The 24,979-nt window shown below is 59.4% G+C and overlaps 1 protein-coding gene across 2 annotated transcripts; it reads right to left on the reverse strand.

Annotated features, from left to right (window-relative positions):
- Positions 1-701: 701 nt before the first annotated feature.
- CALU (calumenin) lies at positions 702-14,928 on the reverse strand. 2 transcript variants are annotated; one of them, XM_071418439.1, is made up of 7 exons: positions 14,809-14,928; positions 10,728-10,962; positions 6,623-6,816; positions 3,277-3,443; positions 3,122-3,182; positions 2,633-2,832; positions 702-2,076 (listed from the first exon to the last, which is right to left on the reverse strand). In XM_071418439.1, exons 2-7 carry the CDS (start codon positions 10,946-10,948, stop codon positions 1,972-1,974), a joined length of 948 nt encoding a protein of 315 aa, XP_071274540.1. In that variant the 5' UTR covers positions 10,949-10,962; positions 14,809-14,928; the 3' UTR covers positions 702-1,971. The 2 variants fall into 2 exon arrangements, with proteins under 2 accessions (XP_071274540.1, XP_071274542.1); XM_071418441.1 differs by having other exon boundaries at positions 10,728-10,958; positions 14,809-14,903.
- Between the last annotated feature and the right edge of the window lie 10,051 nt (positions 14,929-24,979).

Genomic DNA, 24,979 nt, shown 5'->3' on the forward strand with positions numbered 1-24,979 from the left:
GCACCCACGGCACGGGCACCCAGGGACCTGCTGAGCACCTGGGACCTGTGGGATGGGGCACCCAGGGGCACCGTGCCCCACTGCAGGGTGGCAATGGGAGAGCTGGGGCTGGCTGTGCTGCACAGTGGGATGGGATGGAGGCCTTGGTGGAGCTGTGCCCCATGGCTGGGTGGGATGGGGGTCCCAGGGGTGGCTGTGCCCCACTGCAGGGCGGGACAAGTCTTGGGAGTGGCTGTGCCCCACGGCAGGGACAGAGGGTGGGTCCCAGGGGAAACTGTGCCCCACGGTGGGGCAGGATGGGTCCCGGAGGTGGCTGTGCTCCATGGTGGTGCCATGGTGGGACCCTGCTCCCTTGTCCCCCTTCAGGCCTCACACACGGGAAGGGCAGGGAGGTGGGATGGTGCTACCCTCTCCATCTGTGGGGCTGGAGTGGGACCTAAGGGCCCCCATCTGCAGGGCTGAGCTCCCCATCCATGGGGCTGGGGCTGGGCCCCCCCTCTGTGGGGTGGGGGTGGGAATGAGCCCCCCCATCCATGGGGCTGGGTTCCCTCTGTGGGGCTGAGCCCCCCAAGCCCCAGGGGCAGAACTCCCACAGGCCTCGTGTGTCCCCACATCCCCAGCCAGTTCCCCCCCTCCCCAAACCCATCTGGCTCAGTCCAAGGGGGCTCTCCCAGATCCTGGTTTAGGGGGAAACAGGGAACTGGGGTCCGTCCCCCTCGGCCCATCGGGGGGTGAACAGTTTTATTGAGTTCCAACCGATCCGGATCCCTTCAATCAGCCCGAGGAGAAAACCGAGGAATAAACCCGGAGGAGGTGAAAAATCCATGTTTGGAGTTGTCACAGGGGCCCAAATCCTCGCGGATGGGAGCTGGGAGATGTTAGGAGAGGGGCTGCTGCAGGGCTGGGTGGCTGCACCAGAGGCTTTCCCAGGGTTCCAAACATCACTTCTGCTGTCCCAAATCATCCCTGGTGTCCCAAACCAACCCCGACATTCCTTGATTGCCCCAGCATTCCCAGATTCCCAAGCCCTGCATGGGGCCATATTCCCGACCCACTTACCACTGGATTTAGGGAGGGGAGGAAAAGGAGAGGTAGAAAGAGGAGGAGGAGATGGAAGGATCCGGTCAGCCCTTGGAAACCTTTGGGAAAGGATTTAAGGGAAAACCTGGGAATTTGGAGATGGCCCGGCCCAATTCCACGCAGCTCTGGTGGCTGCAGGGGGACAAACAACACAGAAGAGAGAAAACCTTGGGAATTGTCCCAGAGCGGGGTGGGATGAGGCCCTCCCCCAGGGTTTGGGGGATTCAAGGCACTTGGAGCGGGGCTGGGGGGAGGGGTCTCGCCCAGATCCCAGGGGGCAGCGACAGGGGAGGAGGGTCCAACCTCCCTGGGGTCACCTCCAGGTCACCCCCTGGGCCCTGCTGCTGCTCTGATGGTTTTTGGGGCTTCAATGTTCACTTTTCATTCCAATTTCACATCACTGTTTCCACTTAATCCAATTTCACTTATTTGGTTCCAATTCCATTTCAAGTTCAATTTTCAACTTTGATTTCAATGTTTAATTCCAATTCCATTTTTAATTAAAATTTCAGCCCAATTCAAATTCCAATTTTAATTCCAATTTCAACTTTAATTCCAATTCCAATTCTAATTTTTATTCCAACTGCAATTCCAACCCCAATCCCTCTGTGAATTTCCCACTCCCCCCCAGGCCCCCGGGCCCCGCAGCCCCGGGCAGCCCCGTCGCTGCCCCCGCGCCAGGGAAGCTGTCCCCACACGTGGTAAAACCAAAACATACAAAAATAACCCAAAAGTCGTTAAAATCCGGGGAAAACCCACAACAAGACGAGCCCCAGGTGCCGGGGGAGTGTGGCTTTCCCGAGCCCCGTCCCCGGGAGCCGGGATGGGGTTTCCTCCGCAGAGGAGCGGCCTCGGCCAGGGACGGAGCCCACGAGCGCTGCCGGCTCGAGCCTAGAACTCGTCGTGCCGCACCAGCGCCTCCCCGAAGTCCGTGGCCTGGCTGCCCACGAACAGGTCTGACTTGTCCACGATCTCCTCCCGCGTCAGCTTCCCATCCTGCAGGGAACGCCACATCCCGCTGTCTCCCCATCCCGCAGGGAACGCCACATCCCGCTATCTCCCCATCCCGCAGGGAACGCCACATCCCGCTGTCTCCCCATCCCGCAGGGAATGCCACATCCCGCTATCTCCCCATCCCGCAGGGAATGCCACATCCCGCTATCTCCCCATCTCACAGGGAACGCCACATCCCGCTATCTCCCCATCTCACAGGGAACGCCACATCCCGCTATCTCCCCATCCCGCCGTCTCTCAATCCCACAGGGAACGCCACATCCCGCTGTCTCCCCATCCAGCTATCTCACTATCCCGCTATCTCCCCATCCCGCAGGGAATGCCACATCCCGCTATCTCCCCATCCCGCAGGGAACGCCACATCCCGCTATCTCCCCATCCCACAGGGAACACCACATCCCACTATCTCCCCATCCCACTGTCTCCCCATCCCGCCGTCTCCCCATCCCGCCGTCTCCCCATCCCGCCGTCTCCCCATCCCGCCGTCTCCCCACTCCTCCTCCCGCTCCCCAAATCCCCCCCGGAGCTGCTGGCCCACCTTGTCCTGGTCGGACTCATAGACGAGGTGCCGGGCCTCAGCCTCGGCGTGGTCGTAGTCTGAGGGCAGGATCCAATCCTTGGTCTCCTCCTTGTCCATCTTCCCATCCCGGTTCTTGTCCCGGAACTCCACAAACTGTTCCCGCTCCGTCTTCACCCACTCAGGCTCATCAGCATCACCGTCCTGGCTGTACATGTCACCTGGGGGGACAGCAGCATTAGCATCAGCCCCACGGTCCTGTCGCCACCCCAAGGATTGACCCAAAGCCTTGAGTTCCCTAAAGCTATCCCCAAAACCCAAAAGCACCATCTGGGTCATGATTTCACCCAAAAATCCTCGGTGGAGGCCTAGGGGCAGGTGGAAGTTGAGAGAGAGAAGAACATTCTGTGAGGGGGAGGACTGGGAAGGACACGGCAGCAGTGGCTCCCACGGGACGGGGACACTGAGGGGACATGGACAGGACATGGAGCAGCAGCACCAGCGTCTCACCAATGTACTCCTCCAGGTCAATGAAACCATCGCCATTCTTGTCAATGTCCTCCATGGTTTCCTGCAAGAAGATGCCAGCGTGAGCCGGGCCCAAGGTGCCCCTCAGTGACCACCCGCCACCAGAGCTTCCCAAAGGGCCTCTGCGCCGGCCCCACCTGCACAACGATGTCCTTCATGTAGTCGTACTCCTCGGGGTGCAGGAAGGCCGTGAACTCCTCCTTGGTGGCAGCCAGGTCCCCATCCTTGTCGGCCATCTTGAAGCGCCGCTCGTCCCGCACCATCATCTGTTTGTAGTTGAAGCCATCGTCAGGATCTGGATCGTCTGGGGAGCACAGGGAGCACCCGGGTCAGCTCGGGCATGGCGAGCACCCGTAACCACCAACACAGCCTCAACCAACTCAACAGTCTCAGCTCAACCTCCTCTACTGAACCTCAGCTTCCTCTCAACTTCAACCTCAGACAACTTTGATCTCCCCAACCCAACCTCAACCTTCACCCCAACCCAACCTCAACCTCCCTCACTCAACCTTCTCATCCTCAACTTCCTCAATGCAACCTCAACATCCTCCACCCAACCTCAAACTCAACTCAACTTCCTCCCTCTCAGCACAACCTCACGATGCTTTGCCAGCAAAAGCTCAATTGCAGCCACCCCTTCTCTGCCACGCCCACTCCCAGGAGGAGCTACGGAAGCCCTGGGACCATGACATTCCCAGGGAGGGGCCCCAAAAGACAAGCCTTGGGGGCTTTGGCCGGCACGGCCAGAGGCTCAACGGGAACTATTTTGGGAGGGGAATGTGTAAGGGGATCTGACTCACTGCTGGCAGTGGCAGGGCCAGCAGGCACCGGCCGGGTGGGACTGCGGGGCACGCGTGGCCGCCTGGCACAGCCCTGCCAGCAGCAGGACAGGGGTTACAGACACAGCAGTGTCCAGCAGCCCTGGAGAACGTGGATCCTGGGGGACACTGCCACGCTCTGCTTGAGTTAAACCTGAGCCAGGCCCCATCTAACAAGAAGGTCCCAAAGCTCCTGTGTCCCTGCTCTATTACCTGAGGCAAAAGGCAGGCATTGGGGAGCCCGGGATTAAGGGGCTCTGGAGCATCCATAAAATACACAAAGATTCTGACTTTAAGGCAGCTCTAGGGCTGAATGAACCCCAAATTGCCCATTCTGTTCCCAAGGTTTTGCCTTGAGAAGCAGCATAGCCTCGAACAAGGAAACCTTCAGGACCAGCGCCATTAACAGATGATTCCTTAATTGCTGTTGGGCTAATTAAGGGGTTTGATGGGGGATTGGGGGGGGGGGGGGGGGGGAGATGGGTTAAAAAGGGTTAAACCCTCCCAAAGCCCCCAAAGTTACTTCCTGCCTTGGTCCCTGGGCTGGGAGAGGTCTGGGGGAGCAGGGGGTTTTGCTCAGAGTATGGCAGCAAAGCCACAAACTCAACCCTCCATCTTGTGTCCTGGTCTTGGATCCCACCATGGGATTGAGGAATTAACAAAAATAGGAGTGGTGATGATGATGATGATAATATTCTGATTTTGAAGGGAGTTTCAAAGGAATTTCCAGTCTCAGATGAAGCTCTTGGACGTTTATCAGTTGATATTCCCTGCTTCCCAGGACTCCCCCCAGCAGAACCCCACACTGCTCCGTGACACTTCTGGGGGCCACCCAGTGACTCATCCTGGTGTGTAATTAATTAATTAATTAATAAAACCACTCCCGGCACCTCATTTTGCTGACAAAACACATTCTGGACCCTCCAAGGCAGCCAAGGGCAATGCCTGGCCCCATGCATCCCTTGGCCACGGGTCAACACTCAGGAGGCACTTCCAGAGGCATTCCAGCCCCACTCTGGCCAGGGAGGGGAGCGAGGAGAAGACAGAGGAACATTTGAGCAGCAAGGAGCTGTGGAAAAGTAATTCCTGCCGAGAGGAGCCGGAGCCAGAGCGTGAGGCAGGATCCTCCCGGCGCTCTGTAAGGACACAAGTATGTGGGAGCAGCAGGAGCGGAGGCTGCACCAGGGCCTGCCAGGGGCACGCAGCCTCCAGGGCTGCTCCAGCTCTGGAACCGGCCGTGCCGGGGGCTGGGCACTCCCCACACCCTGCCAGACTGCGGGGGAACTGCTCCTCCAGCTCATCAAGGGGGCTCTGTTCATGCAGGGCTCTCTCACTAAGGCTTTTCCTCGTGAATGCTCACACTTTTCCCTATCCAACACCTGCAGGTCCAAAATGCCACCCCAGACCCCTCAAACTGGGCTCAACCCTTCCCAGGAGCTCTCTGCCCCTTCCAGGCTGGATTCACACAGGCAGATCAGCCCAGAAACCCGTGGCAAAGGGAGCTTTGGGAGGTGCTGCCCCAGCCCAGGGGTGTCACAGGGCCCTCCCTGGCCACCAGCGCAGCAAATCCAGATCCTCCCTGATCCCAAGGGAGATGGATGAGCCTCCTGTGCAGCAGCTCCCCCTCTGCACATCCCGCGGAGCAGTTTGACTATTTTTGGCAATATTTAGGAAATTAGAGTGGATTCGACACTCCAGAGCTGCAGCTCCTCCGCTGGGCCAGTCTACAGTGCTGGAGGCCAGAGCTGGCACAGGGCTTGACGGTTTATGGTTTTAACCCCAAAAGAGCTGCTGCTTCCCTCAGTCCCAGGGATGTCTGAGGCCATGCCTCACTACTGGCCCAGCACCTGTCCCAAAATCCCTGAGCTCTGGGGTCTAAAACTGCTCCCAGGACAAGGGAAAGCAACTGAAATCTCTGCTAGTGGTTTGTTGGGTTTAGGGATGCAGTGGACACACCAAGGTGGCTCCACAGCTGCGGACCAGTGCATTCCACCTGCTGGTCCCAAATTCCCCCACAAAGCAGGAATTCCAAAGGGCTGGAAACCGCCATTCCCACATGCCATTCATCCCAAAATCACCTGGATTCAACCCAGAGATGCATTTGTCACCAGGAACATTAATAATGCCCAAGTGTGGCTGCAGAGGGGAAACTGAGGGTGTGGGGTGTGTAAACTTTCCGTTGGGGAGATTTCTATGTATTTTGGGTTCTTTTCCTTGGATTTCTCTTTGCTAATGCCACCAGGAGGTCAATTTGTAGAGTTTTAGAGGTTTCAAAGTGTAACATATTGGGGACATCTGCTCCAGCTGGCCCCATGTACACCAAGGCCACATCCTACATCATATTCCTGTGCTTACCCCAGGGGAAAAATCCATCTCAGGTCAGCCAAACGCCAGCCCAGCACCACCCCACACTTTCAACCACAACTTCCTCTGGGCCTCCCCAATCCAGGTCCCAAACTCCCCCTCCACAACCCCATCTGGATCCACGTCCATCCTGTCAACCATCACTCCATGAGCCCATCCCAGTCCCTGACCACCACTGACCACTGTGCCCTGAGCCCACCCTGATCCCTGACCACCCCACTGACCCTCAGTGACCCAAAGCAGAGCAGGACGTCCCAGCTGCTGGCTCCAGGAAAGGCCCAAGCCAAGAGCCAGGACCTACCCAGGATATATCCATAGGTGGCATTTTTATACTCCTCCCAGGAAACAAGCCCGTCCTCATTGAGGTCATGGCCCTTCCACTGGCGCTCCACATCCTCGTAAATCCAGCGCTTTTGGGCAAACTTGATCCAGGCCTTCAGCTCCTCCACTGTCACAAACCCATCTCCATCCTCATCTATTTTCCCTACAATCTTCCTGTGGGAAACACAGAGAAATGCATCAAAAGTTAAAAAACTGAGAGGTTAGCAGGGAGGGAATAGGAAGGGGCAGAGGGGGCAAGTTGAGGTCATTACAGAACTTGGGAATTCAACCATTTGGAGAGTTTATCCTTAAAAAGCAACATATGGTTCAGCTGCCAAAACTTTGGCTCAGACATGAAAATCCCTGGCTTGGCCACTTTTGGACTACTCAGGTTCTGGTTTCTTCAGAAATTCTGAGTTTTAGGGGAAAAGCTTCATTTTAAGCCCCTGGGAAAGACCCATCCATGAGTCCTTTGACCAAGATGGTGCAGGTGATGAGTACAGACCCATATTTGTATTAAAAATGGGAATATCGGCTCTGCCTCTCCTGGTGATGCCAGGAGAAAGTTTGAGGTGGTTATGAAATTTGCAAATTCAACCATTTGAAAAGTTTATCTTTACAACCAACATTTTGGGTTAGCTGCCGAAAAGCAAGGTCAGCTGCCAAAACTCTGTTTTGGACACAGAAAACACTGGCTCAGACATGGAAATCACCAGCTTGGCCACTCTCGAACCACTCAGGTTGTGGTTCCTTCAGGAATTATGAGTTTTAGGGGAAAACCTTCCCTGTTAAACCTTAGGAAAGCTCCATCTGCACGTCCTCCCGACTCGCCGGCGCCGGGCGAGGAGCAGGGACGCACATTTCTGCTACAGCCAGGAGGTTTGGGGAAGTTTGGGGAGGTTTGGGGAAGTTTGGCTCTGCGGGAGGAGCGGGAGCCGCCCAAGCCCAGCGGAGCAGAGCAGCCCCGGTGCCGGGCCGGGCAGACACCGGAGCCGCAGCCCCGGAGCCGCGTGCCTCCGTTATTTTTAGCAGCAGCTGTAGGAAAGGCCGGCAGGAATGCGGGACCCAGGGGCAGATGGAGCCGGGGGGTGGGGGCTGCTTGATCCGCAGCAGCGCTCGCTCCCCGGAGCACTCCCAGCTCTGTGCTGGGGAGGTTTTGGGCTCCTCGGATGAAAATCACGGATAACAGTCCCAAAATCCTTTGTCTGGTGAAGCAGGATCCTGTTTTTTTTTCCTCTAACATGAAGGTTTAACGGAAAACAGGTCAGGAATCCTGAGCTCCAGCCCAGGTATTTAAGGAATTTTAGACAGGTGGAAAACATGGAATTTTAAATTTTAGATTGCCGCTAGGACTATTAATTCCAAATATATTGACGCAAAGGGAAAACCGGGCACCGGAGCCACCCATGCTCACACCCAGGTTTCCGTGTTTCAGAATTGCCTCGGTCTAGGAAAACCAGGAATTCCTCTGTGGCACAAAGGATGTTCCTGGCAATGAGAAGCTGGAGAGAGACTGGAAGAACAAAGGGAAAATGTGGAATTTAGTTCTGACAGCGAGAGGCCAGAGTGGGGGCAGTGGGCAGGGCTTGGAGACCTGAGTGATTTTAAAGAGAAATACATAAAATAAATATAAAACAATAGCTCATCAATAGCATCCAAATTTATGCACACGTATGTAAAATATTATAGAAATATTTCAGAATTTTATATATCAATGTGCAAAGTGTCCCTTCTGATATTTCTGATCAAACACAGAAATATGCAAAATGTCACATAAATATTCAAAATCTTCTGTATAAACATATAACAAATCAATATTATAAAATTCTGCATAGAACTATGTATATGTTTAATATCCATGTGGATAGTTACTATCCATGTAACTATCCACATGGATATTAAACATTTGTCCATGTAAATATATAAACCACAAATAAAGCTCTCAAATCCTTCCTATTTCAGGGGGAAAATTCTGTGTTTCTGTCTCCCAAGAAGGTACACCACTAGCAAGGGGATTTATTAGGGAAAATCCCTGGAATGGAGGACCAGAGCCGGCAGGGATTGATGGCCAGGCAGTTTTTCCAGGGCAGTTTCTACAGGGTTAATTAGGGAACAGCTTCCCAGGGAAGTCAAACCCTCTCGAGTGCTCAGGAAGCTCCCAAACCTCCTCCCCACCCCGGTCCGGGGGCTGGCACCAGCTGCTCACGGCTGCTTTCCCAGGGCAGCAGCCACCAAACCCTTCCACTCTGCCAAGGGCCCATCCTGCCCCCAGCAAGGGCAGGCAGCAGATGTTGGCGAGAGCAGCAGCTGCTCCCCGTTCCCACTGCCCGGTCCCGTTCCCACTGCCCGCTCCAAGGGACAGGCACTGCCAGGGACGGGCACTGCTCTGGACACACTGAGGCAGGCACCGGGCAGCAGCTGCTCCCCGTTCCCACTGCCCGGTCCCGTTCCCACTGCCCGCTCCAAGGGACAGGGACACACCGACCGACCGACCGGGGCAGGCACCGGGCAGTGCTCCCAAGCCGCGGCCCCAGGGCAGGAGGGGAGGGAGCCGAGGCGGAGCTGCCGCAGGAAAAGCGGCCCCTGCTGCAGCACAGCCCCGCTGGGGCACAGAGCTCACAAAACCCCCCGAGATAAGGGGTTTACGGGAGGCCCTGGGCTCGGGATGGCCGGAGCTGCCCCACAGACAGCCCTGGGCTGTTTGTATGCAGGGCAGTAAATCCCCCGTGGAAAGGCGTTCCGGGTAACGCGGCAGAACAATGGGATTGAGCCGTGACGGGCTCTGGGATTGCAGCCCTGGCATCGAGAGAGGCCGGGGGGGGGGCCCAGCTTCCCTCCCATCTGATGCTGCTCCAGGGGCATCGAGGCACTCACTCTGATTGTGCCAGGTGGCAAAAAAGGAGGCAAAAAGTCTCCTGGATCCTGTATTTTGGAACTTATGCAGCGACCAGGGCCTGGCTCCAAAGGATCAAGGGGTTTCCCAGTCCCTGGAGGGAGGAAATTCCCTCTGGCCACGAAGTGCTGGAGGAGAGGCCAGCACCTCCTTCCCACTGGGGGCCTGGATGACCCATAGGGATGGATGGAACCTGGCACCCCCTGCCCTGCACATCCCGCTGTGGGAATTGGCTCACTCTGGAGGTGTCCCCAGCACCCACATGTGGTTGAGCTTTCCTGTCCCATCGGGGAGCACCATTCCCAAAAAACAGCCCAAAATTCACTATGGGCTGTGGTAGGTGCTGCTCCAGCAGCAGAGCAAGGTTGGGATGCTTGGCTGAAAAAATCAAGTCTGACTAAAAAAGGGGGAGAGAATCAGGTGGAATCTTGGGAAGGGATTCCTGGCTGGGAGGGTGGGCAGGCCCTGGCACAGGGTGCCCAGAGCAGCTGGGGCTGCCCCTGCATCCCTGGCAGTGCCCCAGGCCAGGCTGGACACTGGGGCTGGAGCAGCCTGGGACAGTGGGAGGTGTCCCTGCTATGGTGGGGGTGGCACTGGAGGGGATTTGGGGTCCCTTCCCACCCAGCCATTCCATGAAAGCCCAGCCAAAGGCACCCAGTTCCAAGGTGACTGGAGCCCAGCACCCTGAGGATGTCCTGAGCTCCCTAGGGAGCCTCTGTCCTCCAGGCCCCCCCACCCCGCTGGAGCCTGCAGGTCCCAGGTTTGAGCCACCCTGAGCCCCAGAACAACTGCGGCAGCAGCTGCTGGGGGGCACCCGGCCCTGCACGGCTCCCAGAACCATCCTGGGCCAGATCCCAGGGGAGGCAGGGCCGGATCCCAGGGCAGGCACGGCCATCCTGGATCTGAGGGGAGATGTTGGAGATGTTGGACGGGGAATCTCCATACAGGCTCTGTTTTTCCAACTCCCAACCAACCTCCAACTGAGAAACACCAGTGATCCCAGGGGCTCCAGAGGCACCCAGAGAACAGGGAGCGAGCACAGCACAGTGCAGAACCCCCCTGTCTGCTCTGGAGTGTTGGGGAATGCCGGGCACAGGAAATGGCTCCGGGTGACTTTTTGGGGGATTCCCGCAGGGGGAGCGTGCCCGTGTGTGCCCTCCTGCTCTGGGCAGGGCGGGGATGCTGTCCTTACCCCAGGCGCTCCTTGCTCTCCTCCGGGGTGAGCTGGTCGAAGCTCTTGGCCTCGTCGGCACCCAGGAAGGCGTCGTGGTCGTAGTCGAAGCTCTGGGCGTCGTCGTGCTCGCGGGCGCTGAGCGGGGCCTCGCGCACCACGCGCTCCTTGCGCTCCGTGGGCTTGGCCGAGCCGCACAGCGCCCACACGCCCACGCACAGCAGCAGCCGCGGGAACCGCATCGTGCCGGGCCTGCCTGCGGGGACAGGGACAGCGCCGTGGGACAGGGACACCGGGACAGGGACACTGGGATGGGGACACTGCCCTGGGACAGGGACACTGCCATGGGACAGGGACACCGGGACAGGGACACTGGGATGGGGACACTGCCCTGGGACAGGGGCTGGGGACAGGGACACTGCCGTGGGACAGGGACACCATGATGGGACAGGGACACCTGGACAGGGACACCTGGACAGGGACACTGCCGTGGGACAGGGACACTGGGACAGGGACACCGCCGTGGGACAGGGGCTGGGGTCAGGGACACTGCCATGGGATAGGGACAGGGGACAGGGACACTGCCGTGGGACAGGGACACTACCAAGGGACAGGGACCCTGGGACAGGGACACTGCTGTGGGACAGGGACACCATGATGGGACAGAGACCAGGGGACAGGGACACTGCCATGGGACAGAGACACCAGGACAGGGACACTGCCGTGGGACAGGGACACTGGGACAGGGACATTGCCATGGGATGGCTTGTTTGGGAAGAATAGGGTTTAGGGCCAGTTATCTTGGAAAAATTGGGGATTAGGGCAAGTTATCTGGGAGAAATGGGGATTAGAGCATGTTATTGGGGAAAAAACCAGATTAATAATAATACAGATTATGGGAGCAAAAGTGATTAATTAATCCAAATGATCTGGATGAAATTATAAATATGGATTGTCTGGGCAAAGATGATGATTTAATGCAGACTGTCTGGGAAAAATGGGGAATTACTGCACGTTATTTGGGAAAATGGAGAACTAGTGCAGATTTGTGTGGGCACAAATGACTAATAAATGCAAATTATAGGGGAAAATGATGAATATTCTCAGGTCAAATTGATCAACTGATCCTAATTATCAGGGCACTGTAATGAACTGATATGGGTTATCTGGGCAAAAGTGATTCACTGACATGGATTATCAGGGCACAGGCATTCATTAACACAGATTATCGGGGCACAGGGATTAATTAACCCAGATTATCGGGCACGGGGAATTTCCAGCCCCGTGCACGTGGGTAATGTCCCGTTTCCCCAGAGCTGCTCCCGACCCCATCCCAGAGCCCCTCCGAGCGGCAGCTGGGCTGGGAAGGGATCCAGGGGTGGGGAAAGGGGTCCTGGAGGGAAGAAAGGAAGGAAGGAAGGAAGGAAGTGGATGCAGATGGAGGAATGAAGGACGTGCACACACCCCAGCTCTGCCCCCACATCCCCTCCCCAGCCCTGGTGCTCCCCAGACCCACTGCAGGTGAATCCTCCCCCACACCGGGACCGCCTGGACAAACCACCCAAAAGGGCCTGGGATCCATGGCAGCTCTGGAGGGATTCCAGAGGCTCATCCCTTTAGACCCCAGCAGAAACTCAGGTGTTCCCCATGCTCGTCACTGAGATCTCATCTAAGATCCCATATTAGATCCAGGTGTTCCCCATCCTGATCTCTAAATTTCAGTCCAGGTATTCATCATCCTGGTGTATTTAGCCTTAAATTTTAATCAAGATATTTCTGGGTTTTAACTCTTTCATTCTAAATTTAATCCAGATAGTCACCACCCAGAGCTCTTAAATGCAAATTTATTTCAATATATTCCTCATCCCTATTGCTTTAGCTTAAATTTAAACCCAAGATATTCCCCATCCTTACCCCTTTAAATTTACATCCAGGTCTTCCCCATCCAGAGCTCTTAAACATAAATGTAAACCCAGGTATTGCCATTCCTTATCTCTTAAAGTCTGTGGTTTAAAATCCCCTTTAGCCTGAACCTCAGCCCTTTAACCTGAACTCTCACCAAGGAGTTCTGCCCTAGGAGTGACCCCGGAATGACCAGGAGTGACCTGGGACTGGTCCCACGTCAAACCAAGACACTGGTGGCAGGACATGGGGGAAAGGACGTGGAAAAGCCCTTTCCTTCCTGTTTTTGAATGAGGATTTATCAGACCATTCAGAAAATCCACAAGCTTCAATTCCTTGGAAGTGGGGGAGGACAGGGCAGGGTGAGGGGAAAAAGTCACTATTTTAGTGTTTCTGGGGAGAAGAAACCTCCCAGGAGGGAAAGCCAGTGCCAGGTGTACGTGGAGCTCTGTATAACCCTGTCCCAGGAGCTGCCTCCTGCTCCTCTGGGTATCCCTGTCCCAGGAGCTGCCTCCTGCTCCTCTGGGTATCCCCATCCCCAGGAGCTGATTCCTGCTCCTCTGGGCACATCCCAGCAGCCAAGGCCAGCCCAGCCCCGTGCTGATCCCAGGATCAGCCCAGCCTGGAGCACAGAGTGACCTGGAGCGGGTCAAACAGCCCGATGTTATCTGCCAGTGTCCACACAGAGCCCAGAGGCACTTGGAAGTGATCAAAGAGGGACAACCCCAGCTCCGGGCAGTGCCAGGAAAGGTGCTCAGAGACACCAAAACCCACAAACCACAGTTATCCATAAAGAATTCTCCAGGAAAACCTGGCAGCACCAGCAGCTCCTGCTGACCAAGGGATGGGCCCTGGACTCCCTGTGGGGATCCCAAGCTGAGGGAAAACAGAGCCCCTCTCGTCCCAAGGGGCCTTTGGCAGAGGATCCCTCTCCTCCCGGATAAAGGGTCTCTGGGTGAGCCGCAGGGAAGTCGGGAGCAGGAACCAGTGGGGGGAATATGTGGGGGTCAGACCCTCAGCTGGGGAGGAACTCGGGATTCCAGCGGGGCTAGGTGGAGGACATTGAGATTCCAAGAATATTGATGGAGAAACTCGGGGTCCCAGGTGGGTTTGATGGGCTGTTGATGGAGGAACTTGGGATTCCAGGTGGGTTTGCTGAAATATTGATGGAAAAACCCAGAATTCCCATTGAGTTTGCTTGGATACTGACAGAGGAATTCAGGATCCTGCACTGGGCTTGTAACTGTGGTGACATTTAGAGGAAACTGATGGGAAGAAGCCCCTCACATTTCCCATGTGGGAGGCCAACAGGACGCCATAAAGCCCCCCACGGGCAACACAATTTGTTCAGGTTTGGGAATCAGCCTGCTTCTGCTTTTCACGGGATGGATCCCATTAGAGCAGCCAGGGAACAATTAACTGGGACCCCAGGGTGCCACCCCGGGGCACGGCAAGGGGAAAAGGATGCACGGATGTGGGGGAGACACGGAGCCAAAACCAATCCCGGGGCAGAAACGGGCTGGTCCTGCTCCAAACCAGCCCCAGCGTTTGGGGTCACCGAGAGCTGCGGGAGAGGAGCACGGGCAGGGGTGGCACCTCCTCGGCCCAGAGCCCCCGCGCGGGGCAGCACCGAGGGTCCCACGGCCCGTTATCCCGTTATCCCGGTGTCCCGAGGGTCCCACAGCCCGTTATCCCGGGGGTCCCACGGCCCTTTATCCCGGTGTCCCGGGGGTCCCACGGCCCTTTATTCCGGTGTCCCGGGGGTCCCACGGCCCTTTATTCCGGGGGTCCCACAGCCCGCTATCCCGGTGTCCCGGGGTCCCACGGCCCTTTATCCCGGCGGATAACGCCCCGGGGCAGGCGATGGATTCCCGCGGGCCGGTCCCGCCCTGGTCGTGAGATGCAGAGACTCCGTCCCCAGGACCGGCGGTCCCGACCGGCCCAGCCCACCCGCCCTGGGCCCGATCTCGGGCGGCCCTGGAACTCGGCACCACACAGCGGGACGGGCCGCAGGAATCGCGGACGCGGCGGCGCCGCCGCTCCCGCCCGTTCCCATGGAGACCGGGCCCGGCGCTGCCGCCGCCGCGTTACCGCCACACCGCAGCGGCCCTGCAGCGCCGCTCCCGCCGCTTCCCCGCGCCCCAGGCCCCGGCCCCGGCCTCGGCCTCGGTGCCCATCCCGGTCCCTTCCCGTCCCTCACCGTCCCCTCCGCCGCCGCCGCTGCCGCCACCGCTCCGCGCACCGGAAGTCGGCGCCGCGCCACGCCGCACGGCCCCCCGCGCGCCCTCCCCGCCCACCAATCACGGGAGGGCCACGCCTCTTCCCCCGCGCCGATGCGCGTTCCGATTGGTCTTTTCGGCCGCCACTCCGCCCCTCTGCCCGCCCCCGCCTCGCGCCCCGCCCCCCGCGCCCTCCTACGGCCCCGCTCCCTCCGGCCCCGCCCACCCCGCCGGGGCCGGGGGCGCTGATTGGCTGGAAAGCGCCACGTCCTCAGGCGCGCGCCGGCCGCCGGCCCCGCCCACTGGGGCGCCCCACGCCGCACTGCGCACGCGCACGCGGGAATGGCAGAGTCACGTGTGCGGGAAAGGCGGGAAAGGCGAGGCGGGGCTGGGGTAGTGGGGGTGAGCGTGTACCCTTGGTCACTCCCGGTCACCCCCTGGTCAGTGCCTGGCCACCCCCTGGTTACTGTCTGATCACCCCTGGTCAGTGCCTGGCACCCCCTGGTTACTGTCTGATCACCCCTGGTCAGTGCCTGGTCACCCCTTGTTCACGCCCTGGTTACTCCCTGGTCACTACTTGGTCACCCCTGGTCACCTCTCTGGTCAGTGCCTGATCACCTTCTGGTCACCCCCTGCTCACCCCTGGTCATTCCTGGCCTCTCCTGGTCACCCCTGATCAGTGCCTGGCCACTCCTGGTTACTGCCTGGTGTCCACCTTGTCAGTGCCTGGTCCCTCCTGATCACCCCCTGGTCACTGCCTGATCACCCCGGTCACCCCCTGGTCACCCCCAGCCTTTCCCAGCTGGTCAGTGGGCCCAGTGGAAAGGGATGGGCTGCCGTGGAGCTGCAAACTCAGTTACAGAGACCCCTGGGCAGGACCTGCTGGGGTCACTGAGCCAGATACTGGCCCTACACTGACCCCACAGTGCAGGGAAATCCCACTGTGCAAAGCACAGAGCAAGCACGGAGGGGACACAGAGCAGGCACAGAGGGGACAGAGCCGTCCTGCAGCAGTCCATCAGCTCCGCCCTGTGCAGACCTGTGTCATTTCAGGGCTGAGGCTGGCTGGGCCCTGTGACAAACCCACTGCAGGCATTCAGCCCCACTTCAAAGACATCAGCACCCACCCCCTCACCCGTGGAACTGTTTGTGAAGACATGAGTGCACACCTTTCCCATCACCAACAATCCCAGCCTGTGCATCCCTGGCAGCGCTGCCCAAACACTCCTGGAGCTCTGGGGCTGTGCCCGTTCCCTGGGGAGCCTGGGCAGTGCCCAGCACCCCCTGGAATAGAGCCTTTCCTGATGTCCATGCCATCCCTCCCCTGGCACAGCTCCAGCTGTTCCCTTCATCCTGAGGTGTTTATCCTGCTGGGCTGGGCAGTTTGTCCAGAAAGATCTGGAAAGAGACAGAGCTGAAACATCTCAAACTTCAAGGAAGATGTCAAGGGGCTGGAGCCCCAGGAGGGCTGAGGGAGCTGGGAAGGGGCTGGAGCCCCAGGAGTGCTGAGGGAGCTGGGCAGGGGCTGAGCCTGGAGCAAAGGAGGCTCAGGGGGCCCTTGTGGCTCTGCACAAGTCCCTGCCAGGAGGGTCGGGCTGTGCTCCAGGGAACAGGGACAGGAGCAGAGGGAACGGCCTCAGGCTGGGCCAGGGGAGGGTCTCAGGGTGGAATCAGCAGGAATTTCCCCATGGAAAGGGCTCAGGCCTTGGCAGGGGCTGCCCAGGGAGCTTTGGAGTGCCCGAGTGCCCATCCCTGTAGGTGTCCAAGGAATTCTTGGATGTGGCACTCAGGGCTCTGGGCTGGGGACAAGGTGGGGATGGGGCACAGCTGGGATTGGATGGGCTGGGAGGGCTTTTCCAACCTCAGTGATTCTGAGATTCTGGAAAAGCTCTACTGAGATCCAAAATGATTTGTTCTGTTTTCCTTGGATCAGCTCAGGAGAACCTTGTGGTACAAGGTAAGGAAGTTTGGCAATTAGGATGTTCTCTGGGGGCTGCAGCTTCTCAATACCTCCCAGAGGAATCCATTCCAAGGTTGTAAGGGCGCCAAAGGGACACCAACAGGACTGGAGCTTGCAGCTTGTGCCTCTGGGCCATCTTGAAAACAGGGATAACTCTTGCCAGCTTACAGTTGATTTTGGTTGGAAAAACGTCCATGACCATTGAGTTTCCCCAGCACTGCCAAGGCCACAACTGCCCCTGTCCCCAGGTGCCACATCCACACGGCTCTGAAATCCCAACAGGGATGGGCACTCCAGCCCTGTGCCAGGGCTGCACAGCCCTTTCCAGGAGGAATTTCCCCCAAATCCCCCCTGAGCTGCCCTGGCCCAGCCTGAGGCCGTTCCCTCTGCTCCTGTCCCTGTTCCCTGGAGCACAGCCCGACCCCCCCGGCTGTGCCCTCCTGGCAGGGACTTGTGCAGAGCCACAAGGGCCCCCTGAGCCTCCTTTGCTCCAGGCTCAGCCCCTTCCCATCCCCATTCCCTGGACACTCTGGCCCCTCTCTCCACGCTCCCAGCCACACTCCGGCCGTGCCCCAAGCCATGACCACATCATCCCAAAATATCCCCGGGCTCCGCGTCCGCAGTGACGGCCCGGCTATAAATACACTCGCTGCAGTGCCCAGGCTCCCTGCACACGGTGTGACCCCATCGGCAGGGAATGTCCCCAGGGCCCCGGTCCCGCTTTACGGGCTCCCAGCAGCGTCAGGCTCTATTCTCTCAGCGCTGCCCCTGCTCCGTGACACATCGGGGGCTGAGGTCAGCGCCGGAGCAGCCCCCGCACACTGACACACTGCGGGGAAAGCAGCAGTGCTACAGCCTCGGCTTCCAGCGCCGTGATTCATCCGCCCCGCAGAAATGCCTAAATTAGGGCAGCGGGAGCATCCCGGGGCTGCGGCTCTCCTCTCCCGGGGAGCCGGGCCGGGCAGAGGCTCCCTCCAGCAGATATTTACAGTCAGTGAGATAATTCCATAATTCCAGCCTCGCCGGGAGCGCTGCCAGCGCTGACACTCGGGCACGGCCCCGCAGTGAAGTCACGGGCTGAAAAAGCGCAGCCCAGAATTCCTTGGAAAACCGCCCACTGTGTTTTTCCCCTCGTTAAATCTCCCTTGGTGCTGGAAGCGCACAGTCTGGAGAGCAAAATGGTCCCAGATATGGGGAACAGGCACTGAAAGCATGAGATTTTTATCTTATTAAAAAAATACATCTCAGGGGTTGAGATGGTGAACAAAGGGCAGCTCAGGAAGGTTGAAATATTTAAATTTTTATTAACATGTAAGTTAAGGGGGTTTAGTTGGGTTTTTTAAAAAATGGTTTGAGAGTAATTTTGGTTTTGTTTTTCGGTTTGTTTTTTGTTTTTTTTTTTTTTTTTTTGAACAAAACTGCCTTAGGAGGTTGAAATGTGAGGGGGTTTTTTGAGTGAAATACGGTTTGGAGTTGGGCACCGGGAGGCTCTGGGGTGGGCACTTGTGCCCAGTCCCAGAGACACAGAGCAGCTCCCGGTGTCCTGGCCATGGCCCAGCAATGCCCACAAAAACCCAGAGGACTGAGGGGAGTCTGAGGCTCTTTCTGTGCCCTCCATCAGCTTTCCCCATGGCAGGGACCATTCTCCTCTTCCCCCACAGCCTCGTCTGACCATTCCTGGGGAGGCAAATCCCACTTGATCCACCCACCTTTTGAGTGCACAGCTGCCTTTTCTCATGTTAGCTGAGCCCGGAGCTCTCTGCTGCCCTGGGAGTGATTTATTGCATTTCCTTACGGAAGTGCTCATGGAAATCCCTTTTCCTCCCCTTCCAGAGGAGCTGAATGACCTCTGAGATCCAATTCCCTCTGGAATTCTTTTTTTTCACACCTCACACCATTCCCATTGTTTCTTCTTTCAGTTCTTCCAGGTTTTCAGTCTTTTAAAGCCATTGACACGTTGCAGCTGGATCTTCTTCTCTGCCTGTATTTAGCATAAGGCAAAGCCCACTCCCAATTCCTGTTTTCCTGTCTTGACCTTCCCAGTCCCTCAATCCCGCTGGTTTTGCCCAAACTGTGGACATTTAGGGGTTTCTCTGCTCAGACAGCACTGACAGACAACATTTCCCTCCCCCAATGGTCTTGTCCCACTCCCAGCTGTCGGTGAGAGCAGATCCCAAATTGGGTAAAAATTCTGATTTTAACACACTTCCCAGCTGGGTATTTATTAGTGGGACCTTCAGACACTTCCAAATCCCAGAATTTAGGAACGCATGTTATTTATTAGCCAGCTTTTTGGCTGCAGCCATGTTTGCCTCATTGTCACAGACGCCAGCCAGCAAAGCTCCAGGGAGGATTGCCTCGGGATTTGGGCAAGGGAGAGGGAATTTTATTGGTCTGCCTATTATTGATCCCCTCCGCCCACCACAGCCACCACGGGGCCCTGGACACAGACTCCACACCGGCTTCCCCTCTGTGAATTCCCTGAGAAACCCCTGGGGGACGAGCTGGGATGGTCTGGGAAGAGACAAAACACGAGGAATATGAGAACAGCCCCTGGAGGTCCCAGAGTCTCTGTGAGGATGGGAAGCCTGTGCTTGAAATGTGGGGAAAAGAGGATATATGGAAATGTTTTAGCAATCTGGGAGGGTGTGGATGAGGGTGTGCATTTTCCAGGTCCAGCACACAGACCTGCAGTGGGAGAATTTGTATGGAAGGGACAGAGAAGCAGGGATGGAGAAGCTGGGATGCAGAACCTCTATCAAGGAGGCCGCCTGGAAGGTGTATCCCGACGGGAAAGGCTGACTCGTGCTCTGCTTCAGTTTCCCTCAGCCCATGGGAAGGAAGGTGGTGTCAGGAAACCAAACCACAGAGTTGTTCCCAGCTTCTTCCAATGGCTCATTCCCCATCCATCCATCCATCCATCCATCCATCCATCCATCCATCCATCCATCCATCCCAATGCTCCGGTGACCCTCCATGTGACCCGCTGTGGGCACGGGGCATTCCTTTACAGCCTCATCCCACACTCCAGAGCTCAGCCCCACGGCTGGGTTCAGCCCAACCCCACAGAACCCAGCCCAGGCCTGGGCCCAATCCCAATCCCAATCCCACAGAACCCAGAGCTGGGCCTGGCCCCACATGGTGCTGCCTGGGCACTGTCCCCAGGCCCTGTCCCTTGGCATTGTCCCATGGCACTGTCCCTGGGTACCGTCCCCAAGAACTGTCCCCTGGTCCTGTCCGCAGGCACTGTCCCTGGGCACCATCCCCGGGCTCTGTCCCCAGGCTCCGTTCCCTGGTCCGGTCCCCAGGCTCTGTCCCTGGGCACAGTTCCCGGGCCCTGTCCCTGGGCTCTGTCCCCAGGCACTGTCCCTGGGCACCATCCCCGGGCTGTGTCCTCAGGCTCCGTTCCCGGACCCTGTCCTTGGACTCTGTCCCCGGGCTGGCACCGCCGTGACCCCTGGGGACGGGCAGCGGCTCTGAAGGGCCCCGGGCTCCACGGGCGGGGCCGGGCGTGCCCGGGGAAGCCCAAAGGCCGCTGCCAAACGGGACGAGGGCAGCCGGGCTCGGGTGGCTGTGGGTGCCCCGCGGAGCAGGGGACGGGCGCCGTGAGGAGGAGCAGGAATCCCGCGGCCGGGGGAGCTCGGGAGCGAGGCGGCGGTGGGAGGACGGTGGCCGAGGAATGCCCCGGCTAATCCTCCTGCCCGCCGCCGGCTATTTAGGGAAGAACGGAGGAGGCCGCGCTCAGCCCTGGCTCCGCTCCCGCTCCCGCCGGCTGGATCCAGGCCCGCGCCCCCTCCCGCGGCCGCTCCGGGCCGGGCTCGGCCGGGCTGCCCCGGGCCGGGCTGGGCTCGCGGAGCCCCGGCCGGAGCGGCACCGGGCCCGGGGAGCGGAGGCTGCTGCCGGGGCCGGCCGCGTGTGCCCGGGCCGGGCGCTGGGAGCCGTGATCTCAGGGAGCAGCAATGCGGGGGCGCTGCCAGCCCGGCTGCCGGCAGCGCCAGCCCCGAAATGTCCTTGTCCCGGCACGGCGCTGTCCCCTGCGGGTCACCCGGCATTGTCCTGCCAGCCCGGGACAGCGCCGCTGGCCCCCGGCACCGGGCTCCGGGCAACATCGGCGGTACCCGGGCGGCTCCGCGCACCTCGGGCGTGTTTTGAGGAAGAAAGGAGGTTTTTGTTCCTGGTGAGGCTATGGCCAGACCTCCCGCTCCCCTCTGTGCACCCCAAAATGACGTGGGTGTCTCTGAGCCCCACGCTCCCGCTGGATGCACAGCCCGAACTCCAAGCGGCTGGATTTGGGAGCTCCCGGGATCCCGGGGGCTGCGGGGAGGCGGCAGCTCCCAGCCCCGCGGCTTTCTCCGCCCTCCTCTCCCGCCGCAGGATGACAGATGGAGGTCAAAGATGACACCATCAGCGTTGAATTTTCCCAGCTCTCTTCACTTACTCGGCCTTTCATTGGGAGAGTTTCAGCCAAAAAGGAGAAACTGTACCGGGGAATTCCTGGTTCCAGAGCAGCCAAATTTAATTAAAACCACTTCAAACATTAAAGTGATTCACCAGCTAAATCAATGCAATGAGAAACCCCTCATCAATTCTGCCCTTCCCTCCTTGGGTTTGTTTCCCCGGGGAAAGGTCACGGGAGCAGTGATCAGGCCAGGCCTGTGCCCCAGCAAGGGTGGAAGTGCCCAGGGACAATCGTGTGTCCCCAGTGTCCTGAGGAGCTCCAGACCCTGTGTGTGGCTGTCGTGGTACGGTGCCTGTGCCACAGGACGTCCTGGATTGGGTCCCTGTGCCCGCTGCTGTTTGTGCCCACGTGCGGCCCTGCCTGTCCCGGCTGCTTCCCGCTGCCCAGCAGCTCTCAGCGCCCGTTCCCGCGCTGCCCTTGGTCACCCGAGCCTGAGAGCTCCCCGGGGCTGGCTCCCAGCGCCCGGCCCCTCGCGGCGCCCAGGGAACATCCCGTCACGGCTCCGTGAACTCAGCACCCCCCAAATAGCCCGGCCAGCCTGGCCCCCAGCAGGAGCGCTCCGGCCCCGGCGCTGGCCCGCGGATGATCTTACAGCCGGGGAAGCTCCAAACATGCTGCTCCTGCCCATAAAAAGCAAAGGGCTTTGGGCATGGAATCATCGGGAACACGGGGATTGCGCCAGCTGGGGAGACGCTCCCGGGAGGCAGCGTTGTTGGAACGGCGAAAGGGCAGAGGGAGCTGAGGCTGGGGCGGGGGAGCCCCCAAACACAGCTCAGTCCCTCCAAGGGTTTGTAAAACACACCCAGAGCTCTGCTGCCGCTGCTTGGCTCCTTGGCTGCCTCATCCCGATGGGAATATGCGACCCAAATCACGCACCAGAACCAGGTGCTAGGAACACAGAGGTGGTTATTCCGTTATATTGTGATCCTTGTTTTCCAATTGCCCCCACATCCCAGTCTGCCCCATACCATGGCTCTGGAGACCATTCCAGAGAGCTGGAAGCTGGCAGAAGCTGTCCCCTCCCAGCAGTGCCTGAGGCACAGGCCCTGGGCACCACCCCAGCCGTGAAGCCCATCTGGTGGCAAGAGACTGCACAGGGAGGTCCTACTCAGTGAGAAGCCGAGTTTTCCAGGCAGGAAGAGGAAAAACACCTCACTGGCGCAATGGTCCAATGGATAATATTGGAATTTAATTAAGTTAAGGAGATATCTGCAGAACTAGAAGATCCAAACTCCTCTCCCAGCACGCCATGTGCTGCCTCCTGCCCGGACACACATGGAGACAACAGCCCCTCCGGAGCTTCCTGGGCCACAGCTGCTCCCGCTCTTCCGCAATTCCCAGGAATTCTTCTTCCTTATCTTATCTTATCTGGGCACCCGAGGCTGCCCTCAGGCGCCGCTGTCGGCCGGGCCGGCGCGCAGGTCGGGGCGCAGGCGGATCTCCACGAGGCGCACGGCGCGGAGCAGCACGGCCAGCTGCGAGCACAGCCGCGCCACCACGTCCAGCACGGGCTCTGCCAGGTCCCGCACGCCGCCCAGCACCTTCAGCAGGAACAGCAGCAGCGGCTGCAGCAGGCTGTGGAACAACGCCGCCAGGAACGGCTTCAGCACGTGGTCACCGATGGCTGTCAGGACACCGACCACCAGCGCCTGGATTTGGGATGAAACCCTGTGTTTGAGGGATACTTGCCAGCAGGAGTCACCAAACACGGGCTGAGGCACAAAAATCCCACAACGGGAGGGAAACGTGCAGCAGTGGAGGTTCGTGCTCCCGGTACCGAGGGACTCTGCCATCCCCAGCAGCTGCTCCGGCCGCGGCTCCGCGGGAACAGGGCGCTCACCTGCACCACGGCCTCGCCGAGGAAGCGGATCAGCTCCACCAGGAACAGGCTGAACACGCTGACCAGGCACCGCGGGACGGCAAAGAGTTCCCGCAGCTTCCGCTGCACCGGCCACTCGGAGCTGCAGGGAGAGCAGGGAGTGTCAGAGCCGGAGATCCGGCCCGCTGAGGCGATGGATGCACCTCCATGCCGGAGCAGAGCTGGAAATCCGGCCTGCTGAGGCGATGGATGCACCTCCATCCTGGAGCAGAGCCAGAGATCCAGCCCGCCGAGGGGGTGGATGCACCTCCATCCCAGAGCAGAGCTGGAGAGCCGGCCTGCCGAGGGGGTGGAATCACCTCCAGCCCGGAGCAGAGCCAGAGATCCGGCCCGCCGAGGGGATGGATGCACCTCCATCCCGGAGCAGAGCTGGAGAGCCGGCCCGCCGAGGGGGTGGATGCACCTCCATGCCGGAGCAGAGCCGGCACCTCAGGCAGCTCCTCGGCAGCACATCCCAGCTCCCAGCCACCAAATCAGGGAGGAGAAAGCGCTGGAGCCGTGCTGCCACAGGCTCCCGCTGCATGGCCCAAACCCGCCTGAAGTAGCCCCAAAAGCCAGTCCCTGGGGATGGCACCCAGAGCAGCGGCTGGCCCGGGGAGCAGCAGCCCAGGTCCAGGGAATCCCGTCCAACACCACCGGAGCAGCTCCGGCGTGGGCAGTTCTGAGGCTCCCTCTCATGGCCACGGCCACGAGGTGATCCGGAGATTTATTCCGGTTTCTCTTTCCGCAAAAATACCAAGTGGAGAGGAGGGTGAATTGTGCCGGGTTGGGAGGAAACACCAACCCAGCGGAATGCAACGGCAGCAGCACCGGTTTGGGGTGGAAGGAGCGACTGCAGGATGACCCAAACCCCGAGGTTTTCCCCCATTTTGTCCCCGTTTCCCAGAATCCCAGGCGAGATGCTCCATGCTGCTGCTCACCCACCCCGGATCCCACTGTGGAGAAACCCCCAGTGAGGCCTGAGCAGATCCCCCTGGGGACACATCCCTTCAGCACCCCATAACCGGTGCCTTGGGTGCCTTTCCCCATCCGGGATCAGGCCCTGGCCTGCGGCCAGACTCGCACAGGCTGCAGCTGTCCCTCGGGATCAGCTGGGATCCCGGGAAAAGCACGGACAGGGCAGGAACAGGCAGCGTGGTGGGATAAGCTGCAGAGCAGTCAGTGATCCAGCCGGGAATCCACCCGGGAATCCACCTGCTCCGCTCCTACCCCCTACTCACAGGGGTCTGAACCTCTTCCCTGGGAATCCAGCCGGGATCTGAGCTTCTCTTCTCCCGGGAATGCACGGGACTCTACTCCCCCACCACCACCCTGAATCCAGTGGGATCCGCTCCTTTCTCCGAGCACTCCCCGGGATCTGCGCTCCCTTCCAGAAAGCCCCGCTCCCGTTCCCAGTGGTCGCACGGGGATCGGGGCGAAAAATAACATTAAACCCCTGAGATCTGCGAGTTAAACGGGGCGAGACTGGCCCAAGCCCGCCGGGGCCCCCGAGTCCCCTCCGTCCCCCCGGGGACATCCCGATACATCCGCACCCCGCCCCCGCGTGGCAGCATGTCGGGCTCCCGTCCACCGGCGGGGCCCAGGGCAGGGGGAGTCCCGGTACCTCCTTCGGTTCTTCCTCCCGGGGCGGGGTGGCGGCACCGGGGGGGCGCGGGGGGCACCGGGGGGGCCCGGCGTGCGGCGGGGCGCGCCCGGCGCCATGCGAGCAGCCCCGCCCCCGGCCCCGGCCCCGGCCCCGGCCCCGCCCCGACCGGGGACAGGCCCCGCCCCCTACTCATTGCCATGCGAGCAGCCCCGCCCCCGCCCCGGGCCAGGCCCCGCCCATTCCAGATAAGTTGTTGCCGCCCTTGGTCA

The sequence above is a fragment of the Agelaius tricolor genome, unplaced genomic scaffold (assembly GCF_023055355.1).
Source record: "Agelaius tricolor isolate 1412-34295 unplaced genomic scaffold, bAgeTri1.0.p SCAF_86, whole genome shotgun sequence".
Classification (NCBI taxonomy): Eukaryota; Metazoa; Chordata; class Aves; order Passeriformes; family Icteridae; genus Agelaius; species Agelaius tricolor.